This window comes from Somniosus microcephalus, chromosome 8 (assembly GCF_052327205.1).
Source record: "Somniosus microcephalus isolate GS21.2 chromosome 8, FLI_Smic_1.0, whole genome shotgun sequence".
Taxonomy (NCBI): domain Eukaryota; kingdom Metazoa; phylum Chordata; class Chondrichthyes; order Squaliformes; family Somniosidae; genus Somniosus; species Somniosus microcephalus.
Window position 1 is genome coordinate 169,355,241 of NC_140994.1, and position 13,189 is coordinate 169,368,429.

Consider the following 13,189-nt stretch of genomic DNA (forward strand, 5'->3'; position numbering starts at 1 on the left):
AAATGATTTTGGTGCAAAGCTGTTACTCGTGTTCTGGGGGAGGGATAGGACCACCTGAACATGGATGAAGCCAAGAAGAGAATAAACTGGACAACCCGACAGCCACTCAAGCCAGATTATTTTTTCTATATAAAAAACCTGTTAGTAATAGGTAAAGATATTTAATAGTCTTTCGTAACATTATGAACTGAGGTAAAAGTGAACATTTATATTATTTTCAGTTTTAATATGCACACTCAGGAAAATCAGTTAAAAAGAATATGGTGGTGACCAAGCTGTGAGGGACACTCAAAATGTTGCCATCAATGTGACAGGTTTACATGGGCATTATGCATTATACATAGGCCTTCGGTAAGGTACCACATAATAGACTAATGAATAAGGTCAGAGATGCCGAGTCAGGAGCCAAATAGCGGAATGGATAGCTAGCTGGTTTCAAGACAGAAAGCAGAGAGTAGGGGTAAAGGGTAGCTATTCAGAGTGGCAGAGGGTGGAAAGTGGTATTCCACAAGGATCAATGTTGGGACTGCTGTTGTTCACAAGTTATATTAACGATTTAGACTTTGGAATCAAAAACACAATTTCTAAATTTGTGGATGACACCAAATTGAGGGTAGTGGGGGTTAGTCAATACTGAGGGGGACTGCAACAAATTACAAGAAGACATTAATAAACTTGCAGAATGGGCGTATAATTGGCAAATGAATTTCAACACAGATAAATGTGATGTATTGCATTTTGATAAGAAAAATAAGGAGGTCACATATTACTTGGAAAATAAGAATCTAAATGGTGTAGAAGAGCAAAGGGATCTTGGGGTACAAATATACAAATCACTAAAAGTAGCGACACAGGTTAACAAGGCCATAAAAAAAGCAAACCAAGCACTGATAGAATTGAAAAGTTATGCTAAACTTGCATCGAACCTTGGTTAGAGCACTGTGTACAATTCTGGTTGCCATTTTATCAAAAGGATATAGAGGCACTGGAGAGGTTGTAGAAAAGGGGAGGGGAGGAGAAGAGTGGTTTTGGCCTGCCCCTGGGGTTTAGGTCTGGCCAGTCAGGCGTGTCTGAGCTGCTCCAGGCCCTGTGCGGTTTCGAATCGCTTCCCTTTTCTGGTTCTGACCACCGGACTTATTTCAGTAGCGATATAGACAAAACGAGACTTGTGGTTGGGTGCAAAGAAGACCAATGTTTATTGAAAATAAAGAATAAATTGCTATACAGTGAAAATAATTATGAATCCAGCACACTTGCACACTTTTACTTAACAGGGAGGAGAGAAAATGGACACATCGAGGGAAAATTGACTAAAAATGACAATTTAACAAAATTCCCCTTTAATTCCCACCCCTTATACCTATCTAGGTTGCCTCGTAATGGGCCAGAAAGTTTATGCTCACCAGTAAATGCCTGCTCCGTGCCCCTGCGGTCTGCCTTGGATTCTTCACCGCCCCGAAGTAGAGATACCCCAGTAATTCAAAAGTAACTGCTGGTATTCCACTTCTTTGGGCGGGCTGTGGTGTTCCTCTTGCAAGCAGGGCACTGGAGGCGAGGTAGTAGAGAGAGAGAGAAAAGCTTCCTGAGGGGCTATCTTTATACCCCATTAGGGACCCTTATCTTCGCACCCAAATCTGGATGTATCTGGGCTCACACAAAAGGGACCAATCTGTCCCCATTGACTGTAATTGGTTTGAATGCATTTCCCATTTGTTTAACTGGTTTGAATGGAGCTATCTCAGTTTAAAATGTCCCACTGATTTCTCAAGTGCTGGACAAACAAATCCTTAAGTGTTCAGTAAGAGGGTGCAAAAAAGATTTACAAGGATGATACTAGAGATGGAAGTTATACCTATCAGAAAAGGATCAAGAGGCTGGGTCTCTTTTCTCTTGAAAGGAGAAGGCTGAGGGATGACCTAATAGAGATCTTTAAAATTATGAAGGGTTTTGATAGAGTAGACACAGACAGAGTATTTCCACTTGTAGGGAAGAGCAAAACTAGAGGCCATCAATATGAAATAGTCACCAAGAAATCAAATAGGGAATTCAGAAGAAACTTCTTTACCCAAAGAATGGTGAGAATGTGAAACTTGCTACCACAGGGAGTGGTTGAAATGAATCGTATAGATGCATTTAAGGGGAGGCTAGATAAGCATATGAGGGAGAAGAGAATAGAAGGTATGCTGATAGAGTTAGATGAGGAAAGACAGGAGGAGGCTTGAGTGGAGTATAAAGAGCAGTTAGGCTGAATGGCCTGTTTCTGAACTGTATATCCTATGTAATTCTATGCAATACAAATGGACACACAATTTTATAATGGAAAATGTTGACACAAAAAATGTGATAAAAACATGACACGAAGAAGTTAAGTGGCACAGTCAGGAAATGCATGCAGGTGTAAGATTTTGTAATATATTATGGAATTATCTATATAGATGACGTGTACAGATATACCCTGAATGAAAAGCATTATTGATCATTCAACAAATAAAATACTACAGATTTGTTGCAAATTCCAAGCACGCACTAGATTAAGCTCTTCTTTTGCACTTTATTACATGTGTCTCAGTTATTTTTAAGTAAATAATTTTATGTATTTTTAGCATTGAAAAATTCAAAATGAAATGCTACTTGGTCCAGCTTTCCCTGCTGGACCTTGTAATACAGCATTCTTTGTTCTGTTTCGGCACTTTTACTGCCCATCCTGTATTGGTGCAAAGGGCATGAGCTGTACAACCGCATTACATCTGTACTGAAGTCACTTCCTTTCAGCAGTTTCTAGTGACCTGAGACCACCTGGGGGAGGTGGTCTTGCATTGCTTCAGCTCTGCGCTGAATACAGGACATTTCCAACCCCATCTAAGCTGAGTGCTGAATGTTTTCATGAAGTCCTCTGGACTGCTCTTAACAATAAACTTCAACTTTTTAGTTTGCTCTTTTCTAGCTTTCAACAATTCATTGGTGCAGTAGTTGGAAAAAAAGTGAGCAGCGCTTTGTGGTTATTACCTGATAAGAGACTATGTAAGCAGAAAGTCTAGTTCCACACTCCTGGAATGGTAGGGCTGTCAAAATGAACCCTGCAGTAATCTGCACATGAGAAACATTTTGCCAATTAATTTTATTTCAGGGATTTGCATTAAACCTGCGTTTTATTCACTAAATGATCAATACTGTGTTTTATTCAGTGCGTGCCTGTACAAACCACAAATTACTAAAAATAGAGAGTGCAGCTATATTACACACCAGTTTACAGTTTATTGATGATCATTTTAAGCTGCGATCCTCAGAGCATATTAACCAAATGAAGCATTGGGGCAAAGTGAAAGGAAACAGTTTGCATGTATATGAAATGTCCAGGCTTTTCTGATTGTAAAATCTTAGAAAAATAAATTTACATAGAATCATAGAATCTTACAGCATGGAAGGAGGCCATTCGGCACATCATGCCTATGCCGGCTCTTTGAATGAGCTGTCCAATTTAATCCCATACCCCAGCTTTTGCCGCATAACAAATTAGTCCTCTTCAAGTACATGTCTGATCGCCTTTTGAAAGATCCTCTGGAATCTGCTTCCACCATTCTTTCAGGTAGTGCAATCCAAATCTTAAAAACCCACTGTGTGAGAGAAAATTCCTCATTTCCCCTCTAGTTCTTTTGCCAATTATTTTAAATCTGTGACCTCTGGTTACCGACCCACTTGCCAGAGGAAACAGGTTTTCCCTACTTGCTCTATGAAAACCCAGCATAATTTTGAACAACTCTATTAGGTCTCGAAGGAGAACAATCCCAGCTTCTCCAATCTCTCCACATAACTGAAGTCCCTCATCCCTGTACCAACCTGGTAAACCTCCGCTGTACCCTTTCCAAGGGCTTGACACTCTTCCTAAAGTGTGGTGCCCGGAATTGTACACAATACTCCAGCTATGGTCTAACCTGTGAATTGTAATGACTTCCTTGTTTTTCTATTCAATGCCCCTATTTACAAAACCAAGTATCCCATATGCTTTCTTAGCAACCTTATCAACTTGCCCTGCCATCTTCAAACAGGCTGACCTCCACCACAAAAAAAGTGTTATGCATAGCACAAGCTATAAATAACCACTAATTGATCTATAAATATCTCAGAATAGTTCTACCCCTTCTAAAAATCAGCCCGACTAGGTTTGTTTCATATCCTTTATTAATTGTAGACACTGAGGGGTGGGGAGGAGTAGACATGCTTGGAGAAAGAACTTTATGAGGGAAGTTAACTGGCAGCTTGCTGGCGGAGCTGGGATCTCGCCACACTTATGTGTCCCCTCCTTAAGTACAATATGCGTGGGGATTTTAAACGATTTTTTTTTGTTTCTGTAGGTAATCAATCATTATAACTAATTGTATGCGTTTTTTTGCTAATCAAAAATGGACTGTCACGTTATGAATTAATGATACATCGTCAATGTATGACTCGCCGTTTCTCCGGGTCACTCCGGCTTATGTAACATCATATGAAATCTACAAAGCGTAAAAATAATTATCCTAATTTCCTATTCACTATCTTCTTCTGCCTGCAATAAACTGTGATAAATAAAGCCAGTCATCTATACTCACGGAGCAAAATTAACAGTCCTAATGGTTTCAATGCAGCAGTGCTGTAATCTAAACTTTCCTAACAGTGGGCAACATTAGACCGACGGTACGCTCAAGCCGTTAGATTCTTCAACCACGTTGAAGTGGAATTGCACTGATGCAGATAGTATGTGAGACTGCGTTATTGTGTAAATCTGTTCTTAATGTAAAGACGAATTCATTTTTAAATACACTTTATTTCCTCCCTTCATTCATTACTTCTCTAGAAATATGCACAAATGCCCTCCCCTTTCTGACTCGTAATATTCCAAGATTTTGATTTCACTGGGAACACCCATTTTTGGTGTCAACATCTTTCTCAACAATGGGAGTGCTCTCGCAGGCGGAGATAGGAAGGATGGTGTTCAAATTCCATCTAGTAATGCTGAGAATGTGATCTGTTTAATACCGGCACGTCGTCATGAGCTTCTTCAGATCTATTATCACTTGACTCTTTTGGTTACTCCCTCCGGGTCTCGTTGGTTACTGAAGTTTTTGTTACCGTCCCGACCTAAATGAATTGAGTTTTTGCATGTTCACAGAATCACAGAAATCACAGAAACCCCACAGTGCAGATAGAGGCCATTTCGGCCCATCGAGCCTGCACCGACACATATCCCACCCGATCCCCTTAACCCCTACATCAACACATATCCCACCCTATCCCAGTAACCCCACTAACACTAAGGGTCAATTTATCATAGCCAATCAACCTAACCCGCACATCTTTGGACTGTGGGAGGAAACCGGAGCACCCGGAGGAAACCCACACAAACACGGGGAGAATGTACAAACTCCACACAGACAGTCACCCGAGGCCGGATTCGAACCCGGGTCCCTGGCGCTGTGAGGCAACAGTGCTAACCACTATGCCACCGTGCTGCCCTGCTCTAGTTCTTGCTAAGTGCAACGGATAGTCGATACTCAGAGGATAATATCTGATCCAGTGATAAAAGAGATATAAACCATAAACGGGTTGTTACAAATTACATTGTCGAAATGTTGCTTTGGCCTCCCCGGCAGAGTTCATTAATCCCATGCCACGATTTACAAAAGGTTAACACAGTATCCATGTAATTCCTTTCTGAACTCTTCTAACTAGATGTTAATGCGTCCAAATTAATAGCAGCCCTACTGGTTTTTTGCTAAACGTACAGCTGAGATATTAAAATAATTCTGACATTTATTTTGAAAGGAGGTGCCTGAAAGGAGATCTTACATTGGGTATGCAAGACCGTAAACCATATGGAAACGGTAAATCCAGAAAATTACATTAAATTGCTAATAATACAAGGTTATAAGGTGTTCAGGAAAGATAGGGTAGGACAGATAGGAGGTGGTGTGGCAGTATTGGTTAATGAGAATGTTACAGTGTTGGAGAAGGAGGATTTCCTGGAGGGGTCAAGGACAGATTCTATATGGCTAGAGTTAAGAAATAATAGAGGTGCCATTACACTACTAGGTGTATTCTATAGAACACCAAATAGTGGGAAAGATATGGAGGAACAAATTTACAGAGAAATTACAGAGAGGTGCAAGAACTATAGAGTAGTGATAATGGGGGACTTCAACTATCCTATTATAGTCTGGGATCGTAATCGTGTAAAGGGCAGAGAAGGGGAAGAATTTTTGAAGTGTGTTCAGGAGAACTTTCTTGATCAGTATGTTTCCGGCCCAGAGTAGTGGTGAACAGTTGTTTTTCGGACTGGAGGAAGGTATACATACACTGGTGTTCCCCAGGGCTCGGTTCCAGGACCACTGCTTTTCTTGATATATATTAATGACTTGGATGTGGGTACACAGGGCACAATTTCAAAATTTGCAGATGACACAAAACTTGGAAGAATAGTGAATAGTGAGGAGGCGAGCGATAGACTTCAGGAAGAAATAGACAGGCTGGTGAAATGAGCGGACAGTTGCAGATGAAATTTAATGCAGAAAAGTGCGAAGTGATACATTTTGGTAGAAAGTATGAGGAGCGGACATATAAACTAAATGATACAATCCTAAAGGGGGTGCATGAACCTAAGGGTATGTGTGCACAAATTATTGAAGGTGGCAATGTAGGCTGGGAAAGCAGTTACACAGGCATACGGGATCCTGGGCTTCATAAACAGAGGTATAGAGTACAAAAGTGTGGAAATTGTGATGAACCTATATAAAACACTGGTTCGGCCCCAACTGGAGTATTGTGTCCAATTCTGGGCACCATACTTTAGGAAGGATGTGAAGGCCTTAGAGAGGGTGCAGAAAAGATTTCCGAGAATGATTCCAGGAATGAGGGACTTCAGTTACATTGATGGACTGGAGAAGCTGGGGTTGTTCTCCTTGGAGCAGAGAAGATTGAGAGGAGGTTTGATAGAGGTGTTCAAAATCATGAGGGGTCTGGACAGAGTAGCTAGAGAGAAATTGTTCCCATTGGCAGAAGGGTCGAGAACCAGAGGACCACAGATTTAAGGTGATTGGCAAAAGAACCAAAGGCTACGTCAGAAAAAACTTTTTTACGCAGCGAGTGGTTAAGATCTGGAATGCACTGCCTCAAAGGGTGGTGGAGGTAGACTCAATCTTATCTTTCAAAAGGGAGTTGGATAAGTATCTGAAGGAAAAAAAATTGCAGGGCTACGGGGAAAGGGCGGTGGAGTGGGACTAGCTGAGAGTCCGCACAGGCTCGACGGGCTGATTGGCCTTCTTCCATGCTGTAACCATTCTATGATTCTAAAGGGTTATGGGTTGAAACTAGTTAAAGGCAAAGTTAGGACTGACATCAGGAAGTTTTTGTTCACACGGAGTGATTAACACCTGAATAGAGTAGTGCATGCCACCACCCTGGAACATAAGAACACGATGGAAGAGGATACTGCAATGGGGGAACTGTTGTGGTCATTTTAGATGGATGAGCTAAGATGGACCGAAAGGCAATTCTCATGCACAAAGTTTAGGTCCCGGGTGATCATAAAAGTTCCAAGGCCCTTCGATTACAATGAATTAATTTACAGTGTAGAGAAGCAAAGGTACACAGCAATGAGATGAATGACTAGTTAATCTGTTTATGCTGGTGTAGAGAGAGGAATGTTGGCCAGGACACCAGGAGAGCTCCCTGCTGTTCTTCAAATAGTGTAAAGAGATCTTTAACAGACACCCGAAACCAAACAGGCTGCAGTTTACAGTCATCTAAATGATGCGTCTCCAACTTTCCTCAGTACTACACTCCACTAAGGCGATCAAATCCTGAACTAGGGTTTGAATCCACAATCTTCTGACTCAGAGGTGAAAATGTTACAAACTAAGCCAAGCTGACAGGAATATGTGGCTTCATGTTAAATTTATATTAGTTATATTATTTATAATCTACTCCTTCAAATTATGATTAATCTATTTTTTTAAATCAGTTATTTTCCAACCTATTTTCTCAGGAAAATGCCAAAGGGTCTTGCTGCTGTCAATGGTGGTGTGATTTTCAACGAATATGGATTCAAGTATATTACCAGAGCGAATCTTTTTTTTAAGTTAAACTTAGAGACAGTTTTAATTGGCTTCCTTTGAACATACATAAGTCCAGCTGTGTCCTGCTCTTAGAACGACTGTCTTCTTGTAAATCAAAATATGAGTTGAGGACCTGAGCGATACAGCGCTTGCATGAGGCAGGTCTCTAGTATAAAACACCAGCAGTTCTAGAAATCTCTCGAAAAACGATAATTATGCGCTCACAACAACAACTTGAATGTATATAGCGCCTTTAACGCAGTGAAACGGCCCAAGGCGCTTATCTCAACGAACATAAAAGTTGTGTAGAAATGCACAGTATCTGCAACTTTTAAGGACAGAGGCATCACAAGAACCTTTGCTTTCTCTGTGAGACCACTCGTCCACTGCGTGCAGAAATAAATGTGTGAAATGTATCTTTTCATTGCATTTATAACAGATTGGAAATGCTGGCATATAACTTTGGGTACTGGAATAAAGCCTGGTGTAACAGTCACTGACCAGAATGCAGCTCCTTTGTGATTGCGTCAGGTCCACGTCCTTCTGTGCCCGGGGTCGGCATGTTTGGCGCCCAGTTTATGAAATGTGACCCTCCAGTGGCAAAGCGAATGTCGACAGTAGTGTGCGGCACGCCGGAGAGTGAGGTCAGCAGCTCTGTGCGCACCCTGGCTCCCTCTCCACTGCTAATCCATGGAAGCTCTTCACATCTTGGAACGGGAACTTTGCAGTCAGAAATGAAAGCAACGCGCGATTTCAACCGATTGGAACAAGAGCAGAGAATGAAAGTAAAACCAGCCGGTCTCGTTGTACACATCAGAATCTAAACACATTCTAAATACGTGTTGTCAGCCGGAGAGAGGTTTTCTCAAAAACACTGACTTCCCTTTTCGTATGACAGTAGTCACCGTGTTCCCTCCACTCTCATTGCATAGGGTTGATAGAAGCTGGCAAACAAATGTTTTGGAGCCAATTCCTAGAGAGAATTCCTCATCGCTAGTAAAATACATGCACACTTTATAGTAAAATATTTAGTGACTAAGAGTTGCGTAATTGGCTAGTGTTCGAGTAAATTTTGGAAATATTAGTTAATGTCTTATTATTAGCTGTGCTGACGTTACTAAAGTTGCTGAACCTAGACTCCTTGCATGAATAGCCCCTGGGGCAGAATTGATGGGGATATTTTGTCCTATTCCGAACACTCGCAGGTAAATAGTGTCATGACAGGGAAGATCTGTGCAGACTTTGGTGTTTGAAGCTACAGGTACACAGCGATTGGTTGTAAAAAGGACATGACGTCCCCGTGCGGCTATAAGTACAGAAACGAAGAGCATTCAAACAGCTTCCGTAACCACAGCTATGCGCAGGAGAGAAGCGGGGCCAAGGGGCCGGCTGGAACAAACCTGAATGAGGTTTGACAAGAGAGCGGACAGCTTCTGCCAGTTCCTGCGTCGCTTGACCCGCCAGTAAGATGGGATCAGAGATCACCAGTTCGGAGGAAAGTACATATTACCCGCTGACCATCGAAATGCTCAATGCCAGCGTTGCGCCCGGGACCGACAGTGCAACGGCCAGGAAGGACCTGAGTCCTGGCTTGAAGATTATAGTCAGCATCGTTATGTCGGTGATAGTGCTGGTGATCGTCTTCGGAAACGTGTTAGTGATAACGGCGATCGCCAGGTTCCAGCGGCTGCAGACCGTCACTAATTATTTTATAACATCACTGGCTTGTGCCGACCTGGTGATGGGACTGATCGTCGTACCTTTCGGGGGCGTCCGCTGTATTACAGGAGTGTGGTACTTTGAGAACTTCTGGTGTGACTTTTGGACCTCTTTGGATGTGCTCTGCGTAACGGCGAGCATTGAGACTCTGTGCGTGATCGCCTTGGATCGCTACCTGGCCATCACTTCGCCTTTCCGCTACCAAACTCTCCTGACCAAGTGCAAGGCGCGGATCGTGGTGCTGGTGGTCTGGGTGGTCGCGGCGCTGACCTCCTTCTTGCCCATCTACATGGGCTGGTGGCGACTGGACGACGAGGAGTCGAAGAAATGTTACGCCGACCCCAAGTGCTGCGAGTTTCTCACCAACAAAGAATTCGCCATCTCCTCTTCCATCGTGTCCTTTTACTTCCCCCTGCTCGTCATGATCTTTCTTTACACCAGGGTCTTTCAGGAAGCAAGGCAGCAACTGAAGAAGATCAACAAGTGCCAGGGTCGGTTTCACAACCACAACAATAACTTAAACCAGGCCCCGGCTGTGAACGGGAAGGCTGCCAAACAGGGGCAGAAAAGGACGTCCAGATTCCTGAATCTGAAAGAGCACAAAGCTCTGAAAACACTGGGGATTATAATGGGCATTTTCACACTCTGCTGGCTGCCCTTCTTCGTCGTGAATATCGTCAACGTCATTTTCAAAGACAGCATTTCCAACACCGTATTTATTTTCCTGAACTGGGTGGGTTATTCCAACTCTGCCTTCAACCCCGTTATTTACTGCAGGAGCTCGGACTTCAGGCACGCCTTCAAAACGGTGCTGTGGGGCTGCCGGGCCCCCCTGCCCTATTCACGCCACAGCGGCTATCCCAACGAGAACGCCTTGCAAAGCGCCGAGAATGGCTGCGCCTCGCACTGTAACTTCGAAGGCGCCGCATCAGTGATGGGCACGCCACCGAACTGCAGCCCTGACACCAATGGGAACGACCGCAGGCTGCTGGATTCGGTCATATAAAAAAAACACGACAAGAAGGGAGAAATCTGACTGTCAGTGGGGCTCAGCAACCTTACAAGGAGGGCATGTGAAATTGGAGCTCAGCAACACGTGTGTTCCGACTAGATTCCGCTGTACTTTTCATGCATTCACCTACCTCATTATTGTGCTGTAAACGCAATGCAATACATTGTCGTGAAAGTATGTGATACGTATAGGAGATGTAGCTAGCTCATTGAAACAGAAGGACAGTTATATGAATGTTGCTACATGAGCATTAATAGTGAATGTCTAAATGTTTACAACTCGCATTATGTCGATTTTGAAAGGCCATGTCGACCTTACTGAAAGCATTTCTTGCGCCCTGCTTGCCTTTGAGTGATAATTGGGTACGCCGTTTATGTTGGGCTGTGAGCAATATGGAAAACTTAAGGGGATTTTATTCGGTTCAGAAGCGATCTCAAACAAGTGCAATATATTGTAGAGCGCGTATTGAATGAGTTTCCTATAAATCTTGGAGTAAAATAGCTCAGTCACGACAGTAGCTGTTAGTAAGTTGGAGAATAATAGTTACCGATGGAGTATCACTTTTGTGAATGATGCTCAGAGTTTGCTGACCAACTGTGTGTGTGAGTGTGAGTGTCTGTGTTTATATGAAAAGAGAGATGGCCTTATCTCACAGGGTATGGGGAATGTACAATATTTACGTGCGATCGTGTTGAGATGTTTGTATATTATTAGGAGGAGCCGGTGTCAGCTGATCTCCAGCTGTTAGACGTACAACAGTTTTACTAACCTCGTGCTCACAATTAGAGTTAGTAGTTAGGTAATCCCATTATTTCTCCACAAGTTTTCACAAAATGGAAAATAAACATGTATGTTCATGTGTCGGCGTGTCCATATGCTTGTGTCTCTGTGCGTCTGTGTTTGTGTCTGTGTGTGACCGTCGTGACCTTTAAGTGTATTTTGCAATGTTGCACATTTGAACCAGCACTAAAGCTCTATCCGTTTTCGCGTTAAAATGAAGGTAAGGTCTACATTGCCTGTCATTTTGCAGCTTATTTCCGAATCGTTTCGTACGTTCAGAGACTCCAGGCAGTGGTTTCACGTGACACGGCATCGACCGCATGCTGTCAACAGAAACTGACCCGAGAGGTCTGAGACTTTGATGGTAAATGGTTAACTCACACCGATGTTAGTACTGATATCTTAGTTTTCTGTGGCATTGTTTCGTTTCTGTGTTAGGGTATTGGAATTCTCTTGTACGCCACCGCTTGGCGTGGATCTTTGTGGGTTTATGTGCAATAATGCTCGTTATTTCGGCGCTGAACAGGCATGAGGGCAGTTCAATGTTTACTTGATGTCCTGGTCGATATATTTTCGCACAACGTGAAAACAAGACATAAAGCTATTTTGGTCTTTCATATGAATCCAAGTAACTGAGAAATGAAACATTTTTGGATATTTATTATTTCGAATAAATGTTGGCTGTTATTCGTGTACAAATAAAACTTTATATATTTAAATCATTTTAATTGTGTGATTTTAGAATAACTTTGGATGCTTTGTTTCAAATAGATCATAACCCCACTACGTCATGTATTCACTTTGCTATTAAAATCCACCCACTTGAAGTACCTCGGACTGTCTACATATTCTAACTTGAGATTTTGTTACCGTCTTTTGGACGAAGATTTGGAGAAATTGCACATCATCGGTCAGTTACAACCGCTGAATAGTCAGGAAGAACTCCCGTCTCGTTAACTGGCACACATACATTTGTTTATTCCGTTTTTGCAATAAATTCAACCTCAGCACCAACTCTGTGATCACCAAATATCATTTTACAACAAAACACCTTCTGATCCTTTGTGCATGTCAGCTCTGTGTAAAGGCGGGAGGTTCCTACTCACGTGGACTCACTATTAATAGCGAATAAAAGCCGGACAGTAACAAAATATATTGATCCTAAGACATTAAAATATGAACTATGACCTTTTACAGCAACTACAAAGTCAGCGATTGGTTAGGAGGGAGATCATGGAGTCTGTCCAACTTTCCAGTGCCTAAATCTAAATATTAATATTTATTTTCCAACAGAACCACTTGTAAATAAAATCCAGCAGGGTTAGCCTGAGTTCGAGGGTGTAGTAAATATATGTACACACGTGTTTTAAATCAGCTCTTAATAGTGCCTAACAATTTCTGGATATCTAAGAAATTCTTCTGTAGGTAAATGACCATCGTAGATTACACCGAACTACTGGTTTTACCGGTTTCCTCGAACAATATAATCGACTGCAGATAATTTGGCAGCATTTTAACAGAACAGCGCTTCAATGTTTAATGTTGATGCTTGCTATGATAACTCGCATTCTGCGACCAGCAGATGCTA

At 42.3% G+C, this 13,189-nt stretch overlaps 1 protein-coding gene across 1 annotated transcript; it reads left to right on the forward strand.

Annotated features, from left to right (window-relative positions):
* Window positions 1-8,702: 8,702 nt before the first annotated feature.
* Window positions 8,703-12,324, forward strand: LOC147113923 (beta-2 adrenergic receptor-like). The gene has a single exon (XM_085995346.1). The coding sequence runs from the start codon at window positions 9,559-9,561 to the stop codon at window positions 10,813-10,815; it is 1,257 nt and encodes a 418-aa protein (XP_085851472.1). The 5' UTR covers window positions 8,703-9,558; the 3' UTR covers window positions 10,816-12,324.
* The last annotated feature ends 865 nt before the right edge of the window (window positions 12,325-13,189 follow it).

What these genes read in the sequence shown, in the direction of transcription:
- LOC147113923 (XM_085995346.1), top strand. Translation starts at nt 9,559, where the DNA reads ATGGGATCAGAGATCACCAGTTCGGAGGAAAGTACATATTACCCGCTG.